Genomic DNA, 24,317 nt, shown 5'->3' on the forward strand with positions numbered 1-24,317 from the left:
GGAATTAACTGGAACTGTGACTTCTGTCTGCTCTCGCACACTGAAACTGATGCAAGCATTCTTCCCCCAAGAAGCAAAGCTGAATCAAATCAAAGTTTTCATAAAGTTTATAGAGGATGAACTTGGACCTTCAGAAATGTCAGAAAGATGCGAAGAGTGAGGCCTGCTGTTTATACACACACCATTGTACTGCATGGAGACACAAAGCAGATATTTCTGTCCAAGTAGCATTTGGGCTGTGGCTTTCTTCAGTCTCTCAGGGGTGCCCTGAGCAGGTTCCCTCGAACCCTAACAAAGAGGACATTGAACTGACACAGTACAGCAGTGAGTGGTCCTGGACACAGCCTTGCCTCCGATGGCTTTGCTCCAGGCCCCTGTTCCATCTCAGGTGTTTTCTGATTGTAGAGAGTCACCAATTCTGGGCTCGTCACCACCATCTCACCTGGCACACATACTGCTGTTGCCCTCAAAATGATGTTGAAATGCTGTTCATTGTTCACGTCCAGGAGATCTATCTTGTCTCCAATTCGGCATTAGCATCGAACAGCTGCTATCTTCAGACACTTCAATTTGTTATAGACAACGTTAAGGAGAAACTGGGACCAGCTCAGACAAGGTTCTCTCAGTATCTGTACTTTCTCCCCCAAATTGCAAACATCTGGGTCTGCTCTTTAATACCACGAGCCTCTTGGGCCATTCTGTTTTCATGTTTGAGAAACACCATGTCACTGTCTACTTTCCCTGCTGGAATCAAATGACAGTCTGATTCACTGGAGCCTGGGCTTTGAGGTAGCAATGCCACGGGACGTGTGCCTTTCCTGTAAACTGTATTGTGTGGGCACTGCCCTAGGTCCCTGATGTGTGGGTGCCCAAAAGATGCAGTCGTAATTCAGCCACGGGATTTCTCAGCCTCAGCTGGAGCCTGGGAAGATCATCTCAGGGATGGAGTTGAAAGGGTGTTGTCAGGAGGAATTATATTAGGATGAAGAGTCCATATTTATACTAAATCATCATGTGGTCTAGTATCCTAGTCAGGTCAGAAGTCAGGTGTCTCTGGGTCTCTGACCAACAGGCTTCTGTGGTTTGTGCTCAGAGCTCAGTGGCAGTGGACCACAGCGATGTCAATGAGGAGTCTGACATCAGAATGCAACAGTCTTGGGGTGCCTGGGTGGCTCAGTCGGTTGGGCGTCCGACTTCGGCTCAGGTCATGATCTCGCGGTCCGTGAGTTCGAGCCCCGCATCGGGCTCTGGGCTGACAGCTCAGAGCCTGGAGCCTGTTTCTGATTCTGTGTCTCCCTCTCTCTCTGACCCTCCCCTGCTCATGCTCTGTCTCTCTCTGTCTCAAAAATAAATAAATGTTGGGGCGCCTGGGTGGCTCAATCGGTTAAGCATCCGACTTCGGCTCAGGTCATGATCTCGCGGTCTGTGAGTTCGAGCCCCGCATCAGGCTCTGTGCTGACAGCTCAGAGCCTGGAGCCTGTTTCTGATTCTGTGTCTCCCTCTCTCTCTGGCCCTCCCCCGTTCATGCTGTCTCTCCCTGTCTCAAAAATAAATAAACGTTAAAAAAAAATTTAAATAAATAAATAAATAAATAAATGTTAAAAAAAATTAAAAAAAAAAGAGAATGCAACAGTCTTTGCTTGTCTGTTCAGGCTGACTTGACTGACATGAGCTCCGTCCCTATTTTAGAAGGCAAGGGGTACCGTGTCTATTACTGCTAAAACTGACAGTGGAAGACCCTGTACAGGGTACCTTCACTTTTAGCTTCTTAATTTTAGTTTGTCAATAAACATGTACCCTAAGCTACCTGACAGCACTGTGCTAAGTGACCTAATAAAGTCAAGCATGTTTGATAAAGGCCTGCACCATAGCTGTCCCCCAGGATTCTGGGCCCCCGGTCATTATGGATGCTAGGTGTGAATGGGCAGCGAGGAACAGCGGACACGCACATGCTTCCTATACCTGCTCTGTTCACACGCATGCTCTTAGTCCATGGGACTTCATTTACAAGTCGCAAATTCAAAAGTAAAATTATTAAGAATTTCAAGACAGTGATGGCAAAGCATTAAACCAAGCAGGGGGCCCTGTGTGGCTGCCTAGGTCACATGCCCATGAAGCCAGCCCTGAATGGGATCGTGGCTTTGCACATGACCCTATAGACTCTGTCCACCCCTGAGGACTGTACTTTGTCAGGGATGTAGGGAGCTGAGCTCTCAGTGTTGGGGGGGTTATGTTGCACAGGGTTTCAGGTATGGGGCTTCACATTTTGAGGCTCCCTTTCCTCACACTTGCTCTGCTATCCTGGGCAAACATTTCAATTTTTGGGACTCCATTTGCTGATATGTACAACAGGAACCTGATAGTACCGTTTAGAGTCATTAGGGGGATCAGGCGAAATAATGCATGCAAAACACCTGGTGCCCAGCATACGGTTGTCATTGGGCCAATGTTGGCTGCCATTGGAGGACTTGGGTGAGGCAATTTCAAAGCTATGGCGGGGGTGCTGCAGTGACCTCCTCCACACCTAGTGGGTATATGATTCAGGTCTGCTGAATGCCAGTGACTTTGATGGGCATCGTGGATTGGTGGCTGTTAGCCTTCCCCCTAAGTCCCCCTAGCCCGGACCCCCAGCTCTGTGGATGGGGGATGGTTTTGTCTCCTCATGTCCATTTGTCATATCAGTCCCGTGCTTTTAATTGGGAGGACTCAAGCATTCGTTATAATTATGTAGACAGGAAAAACATGATTGCTGTATCACAGAGAGCACTATAGTATTGATTCAACTAAATCAAATGCTGGTGGAGGGAGAGGATTATTGCTCCAGGACCCTGTGCTGGCCTGGATGTTGTGACTGTTTCACGGAGATAAGCAGCCCTGCTGGGCCTGCTGGCACTCAGGCGAGGGAGGCTGTGGGGCTCTTGGTTATCTCCCCAGGCATAAAGCTGTACTAATTGCTTTGGAAGCGAGGCCTTTTCCCGGGCAACAGCAGCATATGCTGCCTGAGTGCGTGGAGCAAAGATAAAGAGCCACCCTCCTCCTCCTTCACTGAAGTTTAATAATAAAGCGGAACTGTCACCATTTCCAATAAATTGTTTATTTTAATTTAGAAAAATAACGAAAACTGGCCACCTTCTGGCATGCCGTTGTGGCATGTCTTCCTGGCTCGGGCACTCTTGAACCTTCTGTTCTCTGTAGCTGGCTCTGGAAGGCGTTTGGATCTCGGTGTTGGTGAAATCAACCACATGTCTTTCTCCATGTAATCAAACCTGGCCCTCACAGGGAAAAAGAAGTCGTTTTCCAAGGCCCATTAGATGGTAGCACTGCAAACCAGGAAGTTGGCATCGAAGGCATTTGGAGTATAAAGCTTTGTAGGATTTTTTTTCCACGTATTTATTTTAGTGAATGTGAAATTGAGATAGTCTCACATTTTTCTGTCATCACTGTTCTTTCAGATGACTTTTTTCCTGTATTATCAGGGGGAGGTCAGCCCAATACCCCTTGTGTGAGAGGTGAGCTGAAGGGGGCGCCGGGGTGGCTCAGTGGGTTAAGTGTCTGACTTTGGCTCAGGTCATGATCTCATGGTTCATGAGTTCGAGCCCCACATTGGCCTGTCTTCTGTCAGGATAGAGACCACTTCAGAGCCTCTGTATCACCCCCCTGTCTCTGCCCCTCCCCCACTCACACACTCCCTCTCTCTCAAAAATAAGTAAACATTAAAAAGAAAAAAAAAAGAGTGAGTCGAAGGCCCAGATAAAGGTGATGTCTTCCTCAGGTGTTCAAGGAGGGTGAGTGGCAGTGTAGGACTTGGAATTCAGGCCACCTGCTTCTGCCTGCTACTCGGAGGCACCAATGCGAGCTCACTCTTCCACCCACCATGCAGCGGCTTTTCTCATCCCCATTTCACAGGCAGCAAAACTGAGACCTGAGAGCCAAAGCTACTTGCTTCAGGGCCTTATAGCTGGTAAATAGTACAACCAGAACTAGGACTCAGTCTCCTGAATTTCAGTTCAGTTTTTTTTTCTTCCGGAGTCCATGGGTTCTATATACTAATTGCTTATATACAGTGATTATAATGTGATTGCATTAAATATGACACATTTTGAATCTTAGAGCAACCACAGCTGAGGACAGAGAAAAGAAAATCTGAATTGATGAAGACGCTTCAGAGCAGTCGGCCAGGCCCCTTCCTTCCCTTCCAGACACTGCCCTTGGAGTGCACGTGGGTAGGATTCCTCCTTAGCAAATTCCTCCAGGTTTTGAGTAGTGAAAGCAGTGGCCATTAAATCCACGTGCACCAGGAGAGCGCTATGAAGTACCTGACTGTCTGGCAGGAGTACTCACAGGACATAGGTAAATCGTGTAGTGTAATGCCAGTGATTAAAAACGGGAGGCTGGGGACAGAGGAAGTGAAGGGGATCATTGTAATCCAAGGGCAGGGCTTTGGAAGCATTGTCCCAGCCAGAGTCATTGTGATGGTTGTGGTCATTAAAGTCCTTTCCTTTCAGTTAAGCGGCCCAAATCCAGCTAGATCTGGTCAGGCAAAGGACCACATTTATTGGCTCACTTACCTGAAAAAGCTAGGCATTCCTGGTTCTAGGAACCCAAGCCACATGATTCTGCCTTGTTTCCTCCATTATGGGCTCTTTTCTCATTGGCTTTACCTTTATTCAGGTGAGCTCTTCCTCCCCAGAGGCTTGATGGCTGCTGGCAGCCCAGCCTTCTTCCTTACCTCTCAGTAGTCTCAGTGGAGAGAGTTTTCTTCCCCACATTTCAGTAGAGGCCCAGGGATTGGGTCATATGCCCATGCCTGATGGTGCCTCATGGAATTCAGGATGGAATTCACAAATTGGTCAAGCCTGATAAATGGGTTTACCCTTTGATCTGGAAAGGAAGAAGAGAGATGTTAACCTCACCCAAATGACATGAGGCACTAGTGGAGAAGGAAAATCGGAAGAAGGGGAATGGATGTTGAACAGGCAAAAACCACCCATATCCAGTGGGTATAAGCCTTAGTTTCCTCTGACTCACTCTTGATCAGTGGCTTGGTGAGGAGAAAGAACCAGTCTTGCCCAAATGTCTCCAGATGAGTGCTGTCCAGTAGAACTTTATGCAATGATGGAAATGTTCTTTGATCATCACTATCCAATGCAGTAGCCACTAGCCACATGGGGCTGTTGAGCACTTGAAATGAGACTGGTGGGACTGAGCAATGGAGTTTTGTTTGTTTTTTTTGTTTTTATGGGGGGGGGGAGAGAGAGAGCAGGGGAGGGGCAGAAGGAGAGAAAGAATCTTAAGCAGGCTCCATGCTCAGTGAGGAGCCCCGCCACAGGACTTGATCTTACAATGGTGAGATCATGACGTGAGCTAAAATCAAGAGTCAGACGCTTAACCGTCTGAGCCACCTAGGTACCCCAAGCAACTGAGTTTTTGTTTTTAGGAAATTTTATTTAAATTTAATGTAGATGGCTACCTATAGCTCTTGACTGCCATAGTAGCTCTTAGTGGAGCCACATCACTGGAGATAGTTCCCTGGAAGGCAAGACCTCAGTTTTGTGTAGAATGACAGGTGGGCCAAGGATTAAATGAAGATTGGAAGACCAGGATGATGAAGCAGATTTGGTCCAGGTATACAACAGGAGAAAACGGAGTCCAGACATGAGGGACATGAGAGGGAAAGACACAAAGAGAGAGTCCTTCATCTGTGATGTCGTTTGGAAACCCTTAACCTGGGGACATATTTTTTCCATGTAATATAAGGACCAGGTTTGTACCAAAAAGAAAGAAAATCAGAACGGACCTTGTTATAAAGTTGGGTTGAGGGGAATTCCGTGACATGTTATTGCATTTTACTCTAAGTGTCCGACAATAAAAACAACCATTGTCTGAAGCAATCTTCCTGCACATGACATTCAGTTGCACATGGATTAAAGAAAAATTAAACGGGGTTGCTATGTTATTAAAAAAAAAAAAAAACAATGCTGCGTAAACTTGTGTGGCCGAGCACAATGAAATGCAGTTGACAGAAATGACATCAGATGAATAGAATGAACTTGTGAAGGCAAGGTCTAGCCACAGCAATGTGAACCCAGGGCAGGTTAAAGCCCAGCCTCTCTACAAGCTGCGTGATGGGCATATCATGATGCTCTGCGTCCTGTAGGGTGTGTGGGGACCACCCTGAGGTGATGCCTGCTGAGCCTAAGTCCTTCCTGGTAGACATTAGTCGCCTACGAGTCAGGTTTCCATAGGCGGCTATTCTTGGAGAAGGCAGACTGATCTGTTTTGATCCCTTCCTGCTCACCTGGAGCCAGGGACACCTGGGCTTCCTCAGATTCAGTTAACTGTCTGGATTTGTACAGTCAGTGCTTGTGAAGGACATGCCATGTGCTTGGCATCCTGCTGGGCGTTGGGCATCCAGCAGGAAGAACAGAAAAGCACAAGTCTTGGTTCCTGGCCCTGTGGTTTGTCTGGGTCCATGGCCCTCAGCATTCCTCTCCCCCAACACCCAAGCCACTTGATGGTTACCTGTAGACTCACCTGTAGCGCAGGTGTAGAGATTAAGAGCTCATGGCCAGTACCTGGCATATATACATATGTATACATATGTGTATATATATAAAAGTAGCAAATGTATAGCAGAGAGAAGGAGGCATTAGAATGGGTGAAGCAGACCTGGGTAGAACCTGGGCCAGGCAGCTAGGAGGTGTGTGAATTTGGTGCTGAGCCTCACTCTTCCCATCTGCAAAGTGGGTTGATGGAACCTTACAGGGTTGTTGTGAGGATGCAGTTACATGTTATTTGCTAAGGACCTATTATGAAGCAGGTTTTCATGACTCCATGCTCTGGTGAGCATGAGAGTATGATTGCTATGAGGAAAGGATGGACCTGGGCAGGGGTCTTATGGGTTATGTGAATATATCTAGGGTGAGCAGCCAACTTCAAATCCAGCCTTGATTTGTGTTAGGTCTGGGTGCCATTAAAGCTGAACCATCGTGAGGAGCCCACCAAAACTTCCCAGTCCAGTTTTCCAGCAAATCTGCAGCCACTCGAATGACCAGTGGCCCCTGATGCCTCCTGTGGGGGCCTAGGGAGAATAGCATCTTAGACCATCAGCATGTCCTAAGATTGGTCTCTATGATCTATTCTTATCCTGTGATCAGTTTTTGGGTTCTCGGGCAGACACATCACGAGCTGGTGTCACTATCTGAATGCTGATGGAATTCTTAGGGCATTGAAGGGTCCCAGGGCATGGAAGAGAAAGAAAGCCATTCCTCAGCCAGGAAATCTCCAGCAAACATTTTCCGTGAGCACGCCCTTCCTGCCCCTCTCCCTCCCGGGTGACTCTTCCATCCAGTTTCTTTAGCAGACGAGGGTGTGGATGCCTTTGGGGAGAGCCCAATTCATTTCGGTAGAACAGAAGTGGTTTTGGAATAGGCCAACTGGAAAATAATGCCAGGCAGCTATGGCACTGTGGACACGGGCTTTGGGTCAGCGGACATGCCACAAGCTCATGTGGCCCTGAGCACGTGCCTGGACCTGCTCTTGCCTCTTTGTTGAGAAGCAGAAACATAATGGGCTCCAGGCTTGCTTCCTTCTGCCCCCTTTCCTCTCCAGCTGATGCTGGGTTTCTGTCGATCCAACATAGCCAGATGGGCCTTAGGGATGTTTATGAAGAGGCTTGGTCCCTTTTTGTGAATTCCTTGAATCTCTTCTGATTTCTAGCCTGTGTCTCTCTTGCCGTAATCACAATTCTTACCTCATGACCCAGTCTTTATCCTTGCTCTTTGGAGATGGTTTGAGCACCTTTTGTGTATCAGATATGTGGTCGTCATGGGAGATAGAGTAGGCCACAAGACATGCCTGGTCTCAGAACATCATTGTCTCAAGTGGGGGCAGAATCTAACTAGGCAGTTACATACCTGGAGTGCTAAGTGAAAGGTATATCTGAGCATGGGGTGCAGAATGGGGTCCTAAGGAAGCATTCTCTTTTTAAATTTTTTTAATGTTTATTTATTTTTTGAGAAAGAGTACAAGCGGGGGAGGTGCAGAGAGAGGGAGACACAGAATCTGAAGCAGGCTCCAGCCTCTGAGTTGTTAGCACAGAGCCTGATGTGAGGCTCAAACCCACGAGCCATGAGATCATGACCTGAGCCGAAGTCAGACACTTAACCAACTAGCCACCCAGCCCCCCTCCCCCCCCAACTAAGGAAGCATTCTAAGTCACTGTCAGAGATGGGGGGTCTAGGAAATTTTCCAAGGCAGGAAGGGGGTGAGGTCTCCAAAGTCGATGGGACCAGATGTGGCAGGGGAGCCAGGAAATGGATGGAGAGTGGATTCCCAGTGAGGAGAGCACGTACACAGTCTCAGCAGTGATCAGAAGTGGAAAAATTGAGGGTAGAAGAGGATAAAGTAAGTTTTGAGAGATGAAACTGGAAAGGAAAGAAGGAATTTTAGATAAATTAAGTACTTTTCACCAGAATTAAGTGAATTCTTTCCCTAGAATGTGATCACAGCTAAAAATGCATATGGCAGGTAAATTTTATATTGAATAAGTTCTTATGTTTTGAATTCTGAAGGGAAGAAGAACACACTATGATCATTTGGGCCTGGGATGCACTGGTCCTGGTGTACACCCAAGGTTGGCATCACGTAACCATATGGACACTAATGAATTTTCTACTTTGTCGTTCCAGCACTTCAGGGAGCATCTGGACAAACTGTTTGCCAAAGGAATTGGAATGCTGGATATAGCTCTGAATGAGGCCTTCAACATTCTCAGTGATGTAAGCTCCTCTTTGACTTGCCTTTCTTCTGTCCAGGAGAATAGATGGATTTTTTTAAAATTGTTCGATCATGGACCAGCAAATAATGCTAACAGTAGTTAGCTCCTGCTGTCATTGAGTGGCATCCATAGGTATCAGATGGGAGGGTGAGGCTGGCTATTTGGATCCTCTGGGGACCCAGGTCCAGCCAGTGAGGCTGATCGGAGTGTAAAATGCCCTCTGATCAGGGCACTCACCTGCCATGCTTGTTGGCTCTGGGACCACCAACACTTAAATACCTTCCAGTGCAGATTTTGCCTCAGAAACTTTCAGTTTCTTCATAGAGTAGACTCATCCCTCATTGTGTTTCATACTGAATCCCTGCTTGTGGTGATGGTTAGCAGAAGAAAAACTTTCTCTGTGCACTATGCTTAGGGAGTGCCGTACCCATCCCTGCCTTTCTTCCAGCCCCTTGGAGATTCCTAATACACAGTCACATAATCAAAGTTCCAGTAGGTACTACAGGAAAGAATGCCACTGAACCAACTGTTTCCCACACTTCTTGGAACAAGAATCAGTTTTTCAGGTAGCACCTGTTAACATTCCATGAAAAACTTTGGGGAGTGCTGGGCTGGGGGTTCTGCCCCTCCAATCCAAGTGTGTTAAGCTAGAAGAACATGTGACTTTTGTGTTCTTATTACTCTGGGAGAGTAGTAGGAAAATAATGGCAATCTTTATCAATGCAGGTTCTGTATCATTTATGTAACTAGTATGTGTTGTGTATTTTTTAATATCAGACACTGGGAATGCACCAGAGAACAGACTACACAAAGGGTTTGCCTTAATGGACTAGTGTAAAGGTTGGGTAATTATGGCCCGTGAGCCAAATCCAGCCTGCATCTTCTTTTGATAAATATTGTTTCATTGGAATGCATTCATGCTCACCTGACTACGTACCTTCTATGGCTATTTTTGCATTACAGTGGCAGAGTTGATTAGCCATAGAGACCATATGGTCTGTAAAACCTAAAATATTTACTGTGTGGACTTTGCAGAAGAAGTTTGCTGACCTCAAGTCTAATGGGAAAAGACAGATGAAGTGCCTATGGAGAGCCCCATTGTGCCAACATAGTAAGGACTTGCTGCTTTATACAGTGAGGTCAGGAAAGATCTCTCTGATTAGGTGACCTTGGTTGGAGTAGAGACCTTAAGGAAGTGAGGGAACAGTCACTTCAGAAGTTGCCAGCAAGAGGACAGAGTACAAAAGACCTGAGGCAGTGATGCTTGGCATAGTTACCATAAGAGACCAGTGTGAGGAGCAGAGCGGGGGAGAAAGAGAGTGCAAGGGAATGAGATCATGGAGGTAGCAGGGGCCAGACCCCATGGAGCCCTCCAGACTCTGGCGGGGGGAGGTGGACTTTGGCTCTTGCTCTGTGTGGGATGGAAAGTCACTGGAGTCTGAGCAGAGAATGACATGACCTGCTTGAGTTTTAGCAGTATTTCTCTGGCTGCTGCATTGAGAAACAAAGACAATAGCTGGGAGCCATTAAATTATTTGGGTGATGCATAACTGGTGGCTTGGACCAGGGAGGTAGGTTAAGATGTTAAGAAGCAGAAAAATAGCAATCACTCTAGGTGTTTCAAACAGCAGGGATTTACTTCAGGGAATTGGTTGCATAGGGGATGGAAAAGCTCAGAAACCAGAGAGTGAAACCATCCTCAGATGGGCAGCAGCAGGAAGCAGCTCCTTTCTAGGGTAGGGGGGAAAACAGGAGCAAGGGACGCCATCGGAGCCTCCTCCTAGTGGCCATCTAGATGGGAATGGGGCCACGGAGGGCTGCCTGGGAAAAGCCAGAGTCACAGGGGGAGGCCTGTCCTGTGGCAGCTGGTACCTTGGAAGAGGTGCAGCTGTTGCCAGAAAGCACCCAGGCCCCCAGATCAGAAGAAAGGGAGAGATGGCTTAGAAAAGCGTTGGCTTATCTTCTAGTGTTCTTTGGATGAGCCTTGTCCAAACTCTTGGGGAGCCGGGAAAGTGTGGAATGCAGGGAAAGTCACGGGGCGGAACTGAGGGCAAACAAGCCCTAAACGGAGCAGCAGTTACGTTAAGCTGTTGCAGGAGCTGGGAGACCAGCCAGGGGCCCAGAAGCCCCTCTGCACCGAGTCTTCAGGCCGCTCGGTGGGGCCCCGGGTGTGGGTTTGCATAGGATCACCCACCCAACATCACACGGCTCATCCTGGTGCTCAGTTGTGCCCAGCTCAAAAACTGGAATCTTTCTCACTCAGCTACACTAGCCTCTCAAGCCCTAATTCTAGACTTTCTTTTACCAATAATATCTACTGGCACACAGAAGGCCATTGAGATTTCGGTCCTGAGCCTGTGCTGAGACTGCAGAGGAAGGAGAGATAAGGAGGGAAGGTGCCACATAATCGCCCTCGGCTCTTCCCTCCCACCTGCCTGCACGAGACTGCTGACTGCAGATAATTCACATGTGTGTAAGGCTCAGTGTTTGGGACAGCACAGCCCTCTTCACAGCTTACTAATAATTTGTGAACGTAGCTGGTCAGAGCAGGGGGCCAAGCTACATCTTTAAACTCTGATTTGAACCCTGGATAGGCACCGTCTCAGGGCTTGGAGATGCCAAGCTCTGCATATTTGGCAGGCTCTTTCTAGAAAGTCATATTGAAAGGATTTGTCACAATTATAAAATTGATTCTCTTTTTATCTCAAAAGCCTAGTGTCTAGAGCAGCGGGAGGCGCTCCGAACTTGTGAATCCCTTGTTTGGAAATGTGTCCTGCTGTGAATTTCTGTTTTCTGGCTCTTTGGCGGAAGTGGTGAAGGAGCAGGAGTTAGGGAATGCTTGTCATGTGAAGTTTGTGGCCTCTGGAGTCAGGCAGGTTGGGCTGAGAAGCCTGACTTGGTCAGAGCTTGCTGTGAAGCCTTGAGAAAACTCTGCTTTGCCTCACCTTTATCATCCTCATCTGTAAAATGGGGATAGGAATAGACCCATAACTTGTGAAGCCCAGTGCAAAATGAAAATACTCAGAAAAGGGGCATCTGGGTGGCTCAGTCAGTTAAGCATTGGACTTCAACTCAGGTCATGATCTCACAGTTCGTGGGTTCAAGCCCCGCGTCTGGCTCTGTGCTGACAGCTCAGAGCCTGGAGCCTGCTTCAGGTTCTGTGTGTATCTCTCTCTCTGCCCCTCCCCCACTCACTCTCTGTCTTTCTCTCAAAAATAAATAAACATTTTTAAAAAATTAAAAATACTCAGAAAAAATGAAAATGAAAATGTTCAGAAGTCATTAAGAATCTTAAGAGAGTGACAGCAGAGGGTTGCCCCGAGTGTGGGCCCTGTACTGCTGTGCACATGATATACCCATGAAGCTGGCCCTGGTGGACCAGGGTTGAGGATTCAGCACAATGAAGCAGTACCTGCCTCCCTTCCAGCAGGGCTGGGGTGGCTGGGAAGTGTCATGTCTATGACCATGGAGTCACTGGGCAACCTCAACTCTTGCCAGGCTGCCTGTGGCTTCTAGAGGCAGCCGGAGCTCTTGATGCTTTGGTCTTACTTCCTGCCCACGTCCTTGGGAATGTCCACTTCCCTTTATCTTCCCTTCTTTCCTTTCTCTTGCCCTGGTAACTTCTCTCTCCCCACCCTGTCCACTTACCAGTTTTGTTCCCAAACACTTCCAAGCCAGTGTTTCCCACTGCATGCCCAGCCGATGCTGGTCTGCCAGGATACTCTACCCCAGGTGTTGTTGAGGTGGGGAGATGCCATCCTCCTGTCCCAGAGACTCACAACACACCTGTGCATATTCCAGGTCTTCAAAGTCCTCCAGGGAACAGACCTTTTAAAAATGTATTTATACCAGTTCTCAAACTTACTGACTCAAGAACTCTTTATATCATATCAGAACCTCAGGGTTAGAATCTTATAGAAGTCACAGCTCACCAAGTACACCTTCAGGCATAATGTGTCTTATACTCCAGCAGGGTCTATTAACCTCCCAGCATCTCTCAGGTCCAGAAAAATCACCAACACACAGTGGATTTCTTTCCTTCATTCACATAAGTATTTGTGAACCAGGGAAATCTTCCACACATCTGTGTTCTGCCTTCACCCGTAAAAACCCTCTGGGGTCTGGCCAGTTAGAAAACCTAATGGGTCCAGTGTAAATTCTGGATAGCAAGAAATGGAAGGACCAGAAATGTTACAAAATGTCCCTGATAAGAGATTGTTGACGGTTGGCACCATATTTTGAGTGCACATTTATCTCAGAGAGAGAAACATTTCCATCCTGTCTCTAGCCGCTAGGCTTTTAAATAGCCAAACATTTTGAAAAACACAGAGCTGGTTAATCTCCCATGAAAGTGAAGCTTTCTTTCGCTGTTTTCCACTTCATCAGTATGACCTTTAAGTGATGTAATTCTCTCCTGTGCATGATGCCTGCCCTTGCAAGCCAATAGGAACAAAGAGTTATTTCTCAGTTACACAGACACACATTCTGTGTGCGTTTGTCTTTGTGTCCGTCTCTCTCCCTCACACATGTGCGCTCACGCACGCGCACACACACACACACACACACACACACACTTGAAATTGTGATTGTGACCGGGGCTCAGAGTGGTTCAGGGGTTACTAGATGAAATTAATTCTGTTTTGCAATTACCTGCATTTCAGTGTCAGTATTTGCTCGGGTGACTTAAAGGCTTGCAGTTGTTGCACAAAGGACTTTGAAAGGAGCATTCAAATAAACTTCTAAGACTCTTCCAGCTATTGATCTCTGCTGCATTCATTAGTTTCTGTAAGAACACAGAGCCAGTTTGCTACAGTAGTTAGCATCTACCTTGTCATGTGACACCCGCAATTATCGTTTTTGGCGATGAATATGATCTTTGCAGTGATTACCTTTTAAAAATTTTTCTTAGCCAATTAAATAAAATTCGGTGACATTTCAAAGGCTGTTAATCACAACCAAATGCTCTAAATGTCAGGATGCATTGAAATTTTCGCTGCTAACTGATGAATCACTGAGCTAATTGTAGTTCCTCATCAGGCCCTTGTCATTGTTATTATTATGGAAAACACTTTCATCACTCCTGCTATTCAAAAAAAAAGTTCTAGACAAATATGCAGAGAAGAGATATTACTCATCAAAGCATTTGAAGTTAATTGCATTCTTCAAAATTCTCCAACTGCAGATTGCTGCAGAGAATACCAGGGGCTCAGCCAGAGAGGAAAGTGATGTTTTTAAATAAACAGCTCAGGGCAGCCCTGTCTTCCAGTCTGCATCATTCAGATATCTTCATTTCCCACTCTTTTTTGCCTTTTGTTTGGGAGAGTTTTTTTCCAGGATGTTTTCGAATGAGTTGCATGAACAACAGGCCCAGGGTGAACTCCAGCCCTCTTTGAACTGAAGCATAGATCACCTTTATTCAGTGGTCCGCTGCCGGCTTTATTCAGTGATTTGAAGACAATGTTGAATGCAGGCTCCCCAAAACATTTCCAGAACAACTTGTTGATAGGGCAAGACTGCAGAGATGTTTCTTCTTACTGCAGTAAGGAAGAAAATGCACTATGACCATAGAATGTTAGTAATGTCCCAAAGTGGAAGGGACAAAGTCATGTACTGGAGACTATGAAGTCTGGTTGAATGTGAGTCTTTCAGAGTAGAGGGGAAGGAAGAGGCTTGGTTAAGACTGGGTGAGAATCCTAATATTCTAGTTTAGACTTGGTGGATGCAGCAGAGAGAAGATTTTGAGGTTAGTGTTTTCCCCAAGAGTCTTAGGGTACAAATTGTCCTGTGACAGTTTCTACTGAGGAGTTGATGGGCCTTTCAAGACGTTCCTGGAATAAGCAAAAAAGTTATTTGCAATTTTTATCTTCCTGAGCAAGAGAGCTCTGGAATAGTTAGTTATATTGATAAAGACAATAGAACCATAGCTATGTGTGATGGCTTTAGTTCCCAAGTATTAGTACCTACCTGAGAATTTCTATGATATTCCATCATGGGCCATGTATGCTCATTAATTCAAGGGCATTGGTCTGGTCTGAGTTGCAGGAGTGGCTGCCAGGGCCAGGACTAAAGTGAACCTAAGGCACAAAATTTGAGGAGCACTCACTCACTCTCAGAGTGGAGGACCTGATGACTGTCATGTGGCCCTAGAATTCTGGAAAGAGTGGAGGGAGGAAGAAGCAGGTGAAGGAGATGAGTGCTTGTGGAGCCTTGCCATGTATCTCCATCTCCTCAAGGACCTTCATCTCTTTATTGGGAGGCCATAGAGTACGCTGAATCTGGGAGTAGGTTCTGGAGCTGGAGTGCCTGGATTTATATCCTGGCCACTACAGAGGGTAGCTGTGTGACCTTGGGCAAGTTAACTCATCTCTCAATTTCCCTACCTGTAAAGTGGTGATAATGATAGTACCTACCTCAGAGGCTAGTCAAGATTAAGTAAGTTAATACTTGTTGCCTGCCATATAATGAACATTTAACCTGCATTGTAACAACGCATGGTAGTCTCATTTTATAAATGAAGAAAAGGATACTCTGATATGAGAACTTACTGCAGGCACATGGCTTGTGCTGGGATGGAATTAAGTGCTTTTCACTATACTATGGCAGTCCATGTATGTTTTAGGTGGCTTTGCTCTATCCCAATATGGCCCCAAGAAATTCTTTCTGCCCATCTTTCCTTCCTTCCTTCCTTCCTTCCTTCCTTCCTTCCTTCCTTCTCTTCCCTCCTTCCTTCCCTCCTTCCTCCCCTCCCATTTCCCTCACTCCTTTCCTTCCTTTGATCCTTCCATCCATCCCTCTCCATCCATCCATCCTTCCCTCCATCTTTCTATCCATCCATCTATCCATCTCCAACCCTCCCTCCATCTCTCCATCCATCCATCCCTTCCTCCCTCCATCCATCCATCTATCCATCTATCCATTCATTCATCCCTCCCTACATCCATTCTTCTATCCATCCATCATCCTTCTATCCATCCCTCCTTTCATTCATCCTTCTATCCATTTATTCATCCAGCTAGTTATAGTTTTCTCTAGTCACAACTTCAGTCTCCACATGAGAATTCTAAGTGCACAGAGACTAGACATTAAACATTCAACTTGAGTGTTTTATTAGCTCTCTGGCTCACCAGGAACCAGGAGCAAATCTAAGACCAGTCTCCATCCTTCCCCAGTGCCATGGTCAACAGATCAAACATGCCCACTCTGTGCCTTTGCACATGCTCTTTGCCCTCTTTGAGACGCCCCCCCCCCCCCAGGTACTCTCCCCTCCAGGTGTTACTCATACATCACCTTCTTGGTGAGGTCTTCCCCATTTTTTCTAAAGCTGCCCCCTCCCCATTTCCTGTCCCCCCACTTTGCTTTCTTTTCTCTTTTTTGGTTTCTTAGCATTGCTGTTATCACACAACATACAACAAAATTTACTTTTTACTTTGTTTTTATATGTCTCCCCACATAGAATACAAACTACACAAGGGAGGGGATTTTTACATGTTTCAGCCCCAGCTCTGTGTGGGCACTAGTAAATAATTTAGAATTAATGAATACATTTCACCAACTATAATGGTGGGAGTTTTCACTATTGAAAATTAAAGACTTTTTGTATATTTTCATGCCTCGGCATTGTCACGGAATTATAGGGTATTTAACAGACATGGTGTTGCTTTGAATTGTAGCATTAATAGCAATCATTAAGGTTAAGGGAGTTCTTCAACCCTGATTCAAGGAAAGGACACTAAGCTCTGGTAACCAGTCTGGTCACCCTATCTACCACTCACAAAGACTGGGAGCTTTTAAAATGCCATGTAAAACTGAAAGTTGAAGAAATTTAGGGTCTTACACACCAGTGGGCATAACCTTGGAATTTCAGCCTGCTATACATAATATGTTAATAAACTAATATGTGACAAAATAAATATGTAATAAACTAACATGTAATGTTACCTGCTAACAAATACATATTTAAAGTTTTTTTAAGTTTATTTATTTATTTTTGAGAAAGTGAGAGAGAAAGAGTGTGAGCGGGGGAGGGGCAGAGAGAGAGGGAGATACAGAATCTGAAGCAGGCTCCAGGCTCCGAGCTGTAAGCACACAGCCTGACGCGGGGCTTGAACCCATAAACCGTGAGATCATGACCTGAGCTGAAGTCGGATGCTCAACCGACTGAGCCACCCAGGCACCCCTAACAAATACGTATTTAAAACGAACCCTAACAAAAGGATGCCTAGGCTTCTAGTTTGAATTGGCCTGTTTCTGACTTTATGTGTCCAAAACCTCCTTGATTTTACTATATAGTGCAGTCTGTACCCATCAAACCAGATTCATTTAGGTTTTAAAAGAGATGTTGCCTGCCACTTATGCTCTGCCCATGTCAAGTGTTCCTAAAGAGTGACTGTGCCAGTGCCTTTGAGGCTTGTATCATGAGGCAGTATCTGTGCTTGAAGGTAAGAGAGGTTATGTGTCCTCGAACCTCACTTCCCACCCTGCGTGTGTTTTTCAGAAATCCTCTCTGCCGTCTGAATTTAGTTCCAGTTTGTCAAAGTAAATATGGTGAATGCGTGGGGAGAAGCTTATGGTGTAGGTTGTGTTTTGGTGAAGTAGAATGAGCTCTTGTTTTGAGAGGCTTCCCAAACCCAAGCCCTCATGCCTCTGAAGTCTCACGGATGTACAGAACTCTGGTGTGTTTTTTAGTCTGAACTTCTTTCTTCCGCAGTTCAACCATACTGGACAAGGCAGCGTCTGCAGCCAGGCCATCATGCTCATCACCGATGGGGCAGTGGACACCTATGACACTATCTTTGCGAAGTACAACTGGCCAGATCGGAAGGTGAGTTGGTGCTGATGCCATGCAGCGTGGTCCATGGAGAATCTGTGTTGTGCTGTAACCCCCAGGTTGTCCAGGGGTAGGTGCCCCATCTGGACTGAATCTCATAAAGACTACTGTTTCTCAGGCTTGTAGTTTTTGGTTGACCAAGCCAAATACTATAGCTTTCCTTGTTTTCAAAATGACACTTTTTTGGAGGAGAGAAGAAACCTGTAAAGACACATTCAGCGTGTTCAGTGAAAAGACTCACTGTGAAGCGTGCTTTGTCCATAGTGGGCAGCACCTTTGTTTTCCGTGGACCCAGAGCTGCTTGGTGAGTCCTGCATCTATAGATGGTGAAGTTGGCCATGGCGGCCACCCAGTCCTCTCTTGTGTGTTTCTGTATTTCTCTAGCTCCTCGTTCACCACCCTCATTACCCTCATTACCACCCAGAAGCTTCTCTCCATCTCCCAGGGCTGTTCCCCATCCTTGTCAAAGCTTGTACACTGTTCTAATTACTTCTTTGCTTTCCAAGTTGACGTTTATTTATCTGCTGAACCCATATGTTAGGGTGTCCATGATGGATGTTAATGTTTTTGGTGTGTCTGAGTGCCAAAACCCAGAGATTCCTCAAGCTGTTAGCCAGTTTGAATTCCCCGGGGAGATCTTTTAAATTCTGGATACTTGTACTCTATCCCATGCCTACAGAATCAAGATTTCTAAGGATGTAGTGTGGTAATCCATGTTTTTAGTAAGTTCCTCTAGTGGGCACCAATCAGCAGATTAGCAGTTGGTGGTCTCTATCTCACCTGAATGGTGGGATTTTCACAGGAAAAAGGCCAGTCAGAGAAGGTGCTATCCCAGGGGTATCACAGAGGCACTGTCCTGTCCCATGAGCCAGTGGCATTACTCTGACTGTCTCTATAAGTGCGTAAGACCATTCAGACCAAGTCTGTCCTACTTTACCTATTTTGTGTATTTAATTTCCTGGAACCAAACTAACCACACACACTTGGCAAAAAGAAAGAGAAGACAAATGACTGCTGTGTCTTCAGCTGTATCCAGAGAGTGTGTGCCATTGAGGGAGCGTGACATGTCAAGGTGTCATCCCATGTTCCCTTAGTCATTCTTGGTCCCCACATTGCTCTGATAACACTGACATCTCACCTCACTGAGTGTGCGTCTGTATTTTAAAGATACATACGTTTCGAACAACATGGTCCCTAAATGGATGCCAACTGCTTCTCCTGGTGCTCAACCTTAGAAAGAGCCATCGCTTCTGAAGCTGGAGGAAACGTTTGCTGTGCTGGGCTTTCTCAGGGGATGTGGGATTGTGATATGGCTTAAGGGATGCCCAGAGATAAATGTGGCTGATTGCAGCTCCCACAATAAGCACTACCTTAGAACCTAGCCCTCGTATAAGATGGCAGTTCACTGTTGGACAAGGAGATTTTAGATGTAGGATTTCAGGTGAGGGTTTTCAGGGACAGGTGGAGGCCACAGGTAATTCCTTGATAGATGTAGTCACGTGAAGGGAAGAATGTGCTGGATACATGTGCACCCCTGGAGCATACAGCACGATGCTGGGCATGTGGCCGGTACCTAATGCACAGTCCTAAGGTGTGGCTGAGTGACCCAGGGGCCCGGCAGGGTGGGAGGCCACAGTGCTAGTAAACATGGGTAGGGCCACAGACATTTTGCAGTCATGTGGAATGTTTGCAGGTGCCGTGACGTTTCATAACATGTTGAAGGGTATTTTGACTTATTTGGGACCATCGTACATAAGAAAGTGAGAGGGTCTTTTCATAAGCAGCTTCATTAAGACCAAATGTGTTATCAGACAAGTCTCACGTACTGAATTCTCTGAATCTGTCCCATTTGGTGATACTTGATGGATAGCAGTTGCTCAATAATATTGGTATTTGAATATCCTTACTTGTGAGGAGAGGCATAGAATGAGGGCTTCAAAGTCACAGTTCTTCAGACAAAACACAAATGTCAACATATCTTGCCAAAGATACAATACTGACTTTCAACCAGGTGCTTTTTTGGATTAATTGGAACCAGGATTCTGGAAGTTTCAACATTACATAAAGGAGCTTCATTGACTTATAAAGTATTATCAAGCAGAAGCAGATTTGACTTTTGTAACAAGAGAGTCTTCTTTTTAAAAAAAAAATTTTATTTATTTATTAGAGTGGACATATGAGCACATGCGAGTGGAGGAGAGGCAGAGAGAGGGAGGGAGAGAGAGAATCCCAAGCAGGCTCAGCACTGTTAGCGCAGAGCCTGACTTGGGGCTCAGTCTCACAAACTGCGAGATCATGACCTGAGCCCAAATCGAGAGTTAGATGCTTAACCAACTGACCTACTCAGGTACCCCCAGTCTTTTTCTGTGATTAGAAGTTCATAGCAGGGTTCCATCTCTCCTGCTGCATTCTGGAGAGTTTTATGGTGTTCACATATATACACATACACATTCTCTTCTTGACGATTTGTCTGTGAAGTTGAGTGCAGTAAGTTTGCATGGATCCCAGTGTGATTTAGCATTGTGTTAAAGTGAGGAGATGTGCAGTGTCTAAGCAGTCCTCTTTCTCTGTTATTCTGAACATGAGATATTTAGCAGAGGACTCTGTCATGCCATAGTGGACAGTCTTCAAGATCGTAGATACAGGAATTGTGTTCAGGAGAGAGGAAAATGATCTTTTTTTTTTCAATATATGAAATTTATTGTCAAATTGGTTTCCATACAACACCCAGTGCTCATCCCAAAAGGTGCCCTCCTCAATACCCATCACCCACCCTCCCCTCCCTCTCACCCCCCATCAACCCTCAGTTTGTTCTCAGTTTTTAAGAGTCTCTTATGCTTTGGCTCTCTCCCACTCTAACCTCTTTTTTTTTCTTCCCCTCCCCCATGGTCTTCTGTTAAGTTTCTCAGGATCCACATAAAAGTGAAAACATATGGTATCTGTCTTTCTCTGTATGGCTTATTTCACTTAGCATAACACTCTCTAGTTCCATCCACGTTGCTACAAAGGGCCATATTTCATTCTTTCTCATTGCCACGTAGTACTCCATTGTGTATATAAACCACAATTTCTTTATCCATTCATCAGTTGATGGACATTTAGGCTCTTTCCATAATTTGGCTATTGTTGAGAGTGCTGCTATACATTGGGGTACAAGTGCCCCTATGCATCAGCACTCCTGTATCCCCTGGGTAAATTCCTAGCAGTGCTACTTCTGGGTCATAGGGTAGGTCTATTTTTAATTTTTTGAGGAACCTCCATGCTGTTTTCCAGAGTGGCTGCACCAGTTTGGATTCCCACCAACAGTGCAAGAGGGTTCCCGTTTCTCCACATCCTCTCCAGCATCTATAGTCTCCTGATTTGTTCATTTTGGCCACTCTGACTGGCATGAGGTGATATCTGAGTGTGGTTTTGGTTTGTATTTCCCTGATGAGGAGCGATGTTGAGCATCTTTTCATGTGCCTGTTGGCCATATGGATGTCTTCTTTAGAAAAGTGTCTATTCATGTTTTCTGCCTGTTTCTTCACTGGATTATTTGTTTTTCGGGTGTGGAGTTTGGTGAGTTCTTTATAGATTTTGGATACTAGCCCTTTGTCTGATATGTCATTTGCAAATATCTTTTCCCATTCTGTTGGTTGCCTTTTAGTTTTGTTGGTTGTTTCCTTTGCTGTGCAGAAGCTTTTTATCTTCATGAGGTCCCAGTAGTTCATTTTTGTTTTTAATTCCTTTGCCTTTGGGGATGTGTCAAGTAAGAAATTGCTACAACTGAGGTCAGAGAGGTTTTTTCCTGCTTTCTCCTGTAGGGTTTTGATGGTTTCCTGTCTCACATTCAGGTCCTTAATCCATTTTGAGTTTATTTTTGTGAGTGGTGTAAGAAAGTGGTCTAGTTTCAACCTTCTGCATGTTGCTGTCCAGTTCTCCCAGCACCATTTTTTAAAGAGACTGTCTTTTTTCCATTGGATGTTCTTCCCTGCTTTGTCAAAGATGAGTTGGCCATACGTTTGTGGGTCTAGTTCTGGGGTTTCTATTCTATTCCATTGGTCTATGTGTCTGTTTTTGTGCCAATACCATGCTGTCGATGATTACAGCTTTGTAGTAGAGGCTAAAGTCTGGGATTGTGATACCTCCTGCTTTGGTCTTCTTCAAAATTACTTTGGCTATTCGGGGCCTTTTGTGGTTCCATATGAATTTTAGGATTGCTTGTTCTAGCTTCGAGAAGAATGCTGGTGCAATTTTGATTGGGATTGAATTGAATGTGTAGATAGCTTTGGGTAGTATTGACATTTTGACAATATTTATTCTTCCAATCCATGAGCACGGAATGTTTTTCCATTTCTTTATATCTTCTTCAATTTCCTTCATAAGCTTTCTATAGTTTTCAGCATACAAATCTTTTACATCTTTGGTTAGATTTATCCCTAGGTATTTTATGCTTCTTGGTGCAGTTGTGAATGGGATCAGTTTCTTTGTCTTTCTGTTGCTTCATTATTAGTGTATAAGAATGCAACTGATTTCTGTACATTGATTTTGTATCCTGCAACTTTGCTAAATTCATGTATCAGTTCTAGCAGACTTTCGGTGGAGTCTGTCAGATTTTCCATGTATAATATCATGTCATCTGCAAAAAGTGAAAGCTTAACTTCATTTTTGCCAATTTTGATGCCTTTGATTTCCTTTTGTTGTCTGATTGCTGATGCTAGAACTTCCAACACTATGTTAAAAAACAGCGGTGAGAGTGGACATCCCTCTCGTGTTCCTGATCTCAGGGAAAAGCTCTCAGTTTTTTTCCCATTGAGGATGATGTTAGCTGTGGGCTTTTCATAAATGGCTTTTATGATGTTTAAGTATATTCCTTCTATCCCGACTTTCTCGAGGGTTTCTATTAAGAAGGTTGCTGAATTTTGTCAAATGCCTTTTCTGCATCGATTGACAGGATCATATGGTTCTTTTCTTTTATTAATGTGATGTATCATGTTGATTGATTTGCGAATGTTGAACCAGCCCTGCATCCCAGGAATGAATCCCACTTGATCATGGTGAATAATTCTTTTTATATGCTGTTGAATTGATTTGCTAGTATCTTATTGAGAATTTTTGCATCCATATTCATCAGGGATATTGGCCTGTAGTTCTCTTTTTTTACTGGGTCTCTGTCTGGTTTAGGAATCAAAGTAATACTGGCTTCATAGAATGAATCTGGAAGTTTTCCTTCCCTTTCTGTTTTTTGGAATAGCTTGAGAAAGATAGGTATTATCTCTGCTTTAAATATCTGGTAGAACTCCCCTGGGAAGCCATCTGGTCCTGGACTCTTATTTGTTGGGAGATTTTGATAACTGATTCAATTTCTTCACTGGTTATGGGTCTGTTCAAGCTTTCTATTTCCTCCTGATGGAGTTTTGGAAGCATGTGGGTGTTTAGAAATTTGTCCATTTCTTCCAGGTTGTCCAGTTTGTTGGCATATAATTTTTCATAGTATTCCCTGATAATTGCTTGTATCTCTGAGGGATTGGTTGTAATAATTCCATTTTCATTCATGATTTTATCTATTTGGGTCATCTCCCTTTTGTTTTTGAGAAGCCTGGCTAGAGGTTTATCAATTTTGTTTATTTTTTCAAAAAACCAACTCTTGATTTCGTTGATCTGCTCTACAGTTTTTTTAGATTCTATATTGTTTATTTCTGCTCTGATCTTTATTATTTCTCTTCTTCTGCTGGGTTTAGGCTGTCTTTGCTGTTCTGCTTCTATTTCCTTTAGGTGTGCTGTTAGATTTTGTATTTGGGATTTTTCTTGTTTCTTGAGATAGGCCTGGATTGCAATGTATTTTCCTCTCAGGACTGCCTTCGCTGCATCCCAAAGCGTTTGGATTGTTGTATTTTCATTTTCGTTTGTTTCCATATATTTTTTAATTTCTTCTCTAATTGCCTGGTTGACCCATTCATTCTTTAGTAGGGTGTTCTTTAACCTCCATGCTTTTGGAGGTTTTCCAGACTTTTTCCTGTGGTTGATTTCAAGCTTCATAGCATTGTGGTCTGAAAGTATGCATGGTATGATCTCAATTCTTGTATACTTATGAAGGGCTATTTTGTGACCCAGTATGTGATCTATCTTGGAGAATGTTCCGTGTGCACTTGAGAAGAAAATATATTCTGTTGCTTTGGGAAGCAGAGTTCTAAATATATCTGTCAAGTCCATCTGATCCAATGTATCATTCAGGGTCCTTGTTTCTTTATTGACCGTGTGTCTAGATGATCTATCCATTTCTGTAAGTGGAGTGTTAAAGTCCCCTGCATTTACCACATTGTTATCAATAAGGTTAATTATGTTTGTGAGTAATTGTTTTATATATTTGGGGGCTTCCCTATTCGGTGCATAGACATTTATAATTGTTAGCTCTTTCTGATGAATAGACCCTGTAATTATTATATAATGCCCTTCTTCATCTCTTGTTACAGCCTTTAATTTAAAGTCTAGTTTGTCTGATATAAGTATGGCTACTCCAGCTTTCTTTTGACTTCCAGTAGCATGATAAATAGTTCTCCATCCCCTCACTTTCAACCTGAAGGTGTCTTCAGGTCTAAAATGAGTCTCTTGTAGACAGCAAACAGATGGGTCTTGTTTTTTTATCCATTCTGATACCCAATGTCTTTTGCTTGGCACATTTAGTCCATTTACATTCAGTGTTATTATAGAAAGATACGGGTTTAGAGTCAT

The 24,317-nt window shown here is 44.7% G+C and overlaps 1 protein-coding gene across 2 annotated transcripts in view; it reads left to right on the forward strand.

The window, feature by feature from the left end:
- Positions 1-24,317, forward strand: part of CACNA2D3 (calcium voltage-gated channel auxiliary subunit alpha2delta 3) — an 895,877-nt gene that overhangs the window by 447,558 nt on the left and 424,002 nt on the right. For both annotated transcript variants that reach the window (XM_049640724.1, XM_049640725.1), the window contains exons 10-11: positions 8,691-8,780; positions 17,487-17,600. In XM_049640724.1, the coding sequence (XP_049496681.1) occupies positions 8,691-8,780; positions 17,487-17,600 (204 nt within the window). The remainder of the gene's footprint in view (positions 1-8,690; positions 8,781-17,486; positions 17,601-24,317) is intronic.

This window comes from Panthera uncia, chromosome A2 (assembly GCF_023721935.1).
Source record: "Panthera uncia isolate 11264 chromosome A2, Puncia_PCG_1.0, whole genome shotgun sequence".
Taxonomy (NCBI): domain Eukaryota; kingdom Metazoa; phylum Chordata; class Mammalia; order Carnivora; family Felidae; genus Panthera; species Panthera uncia.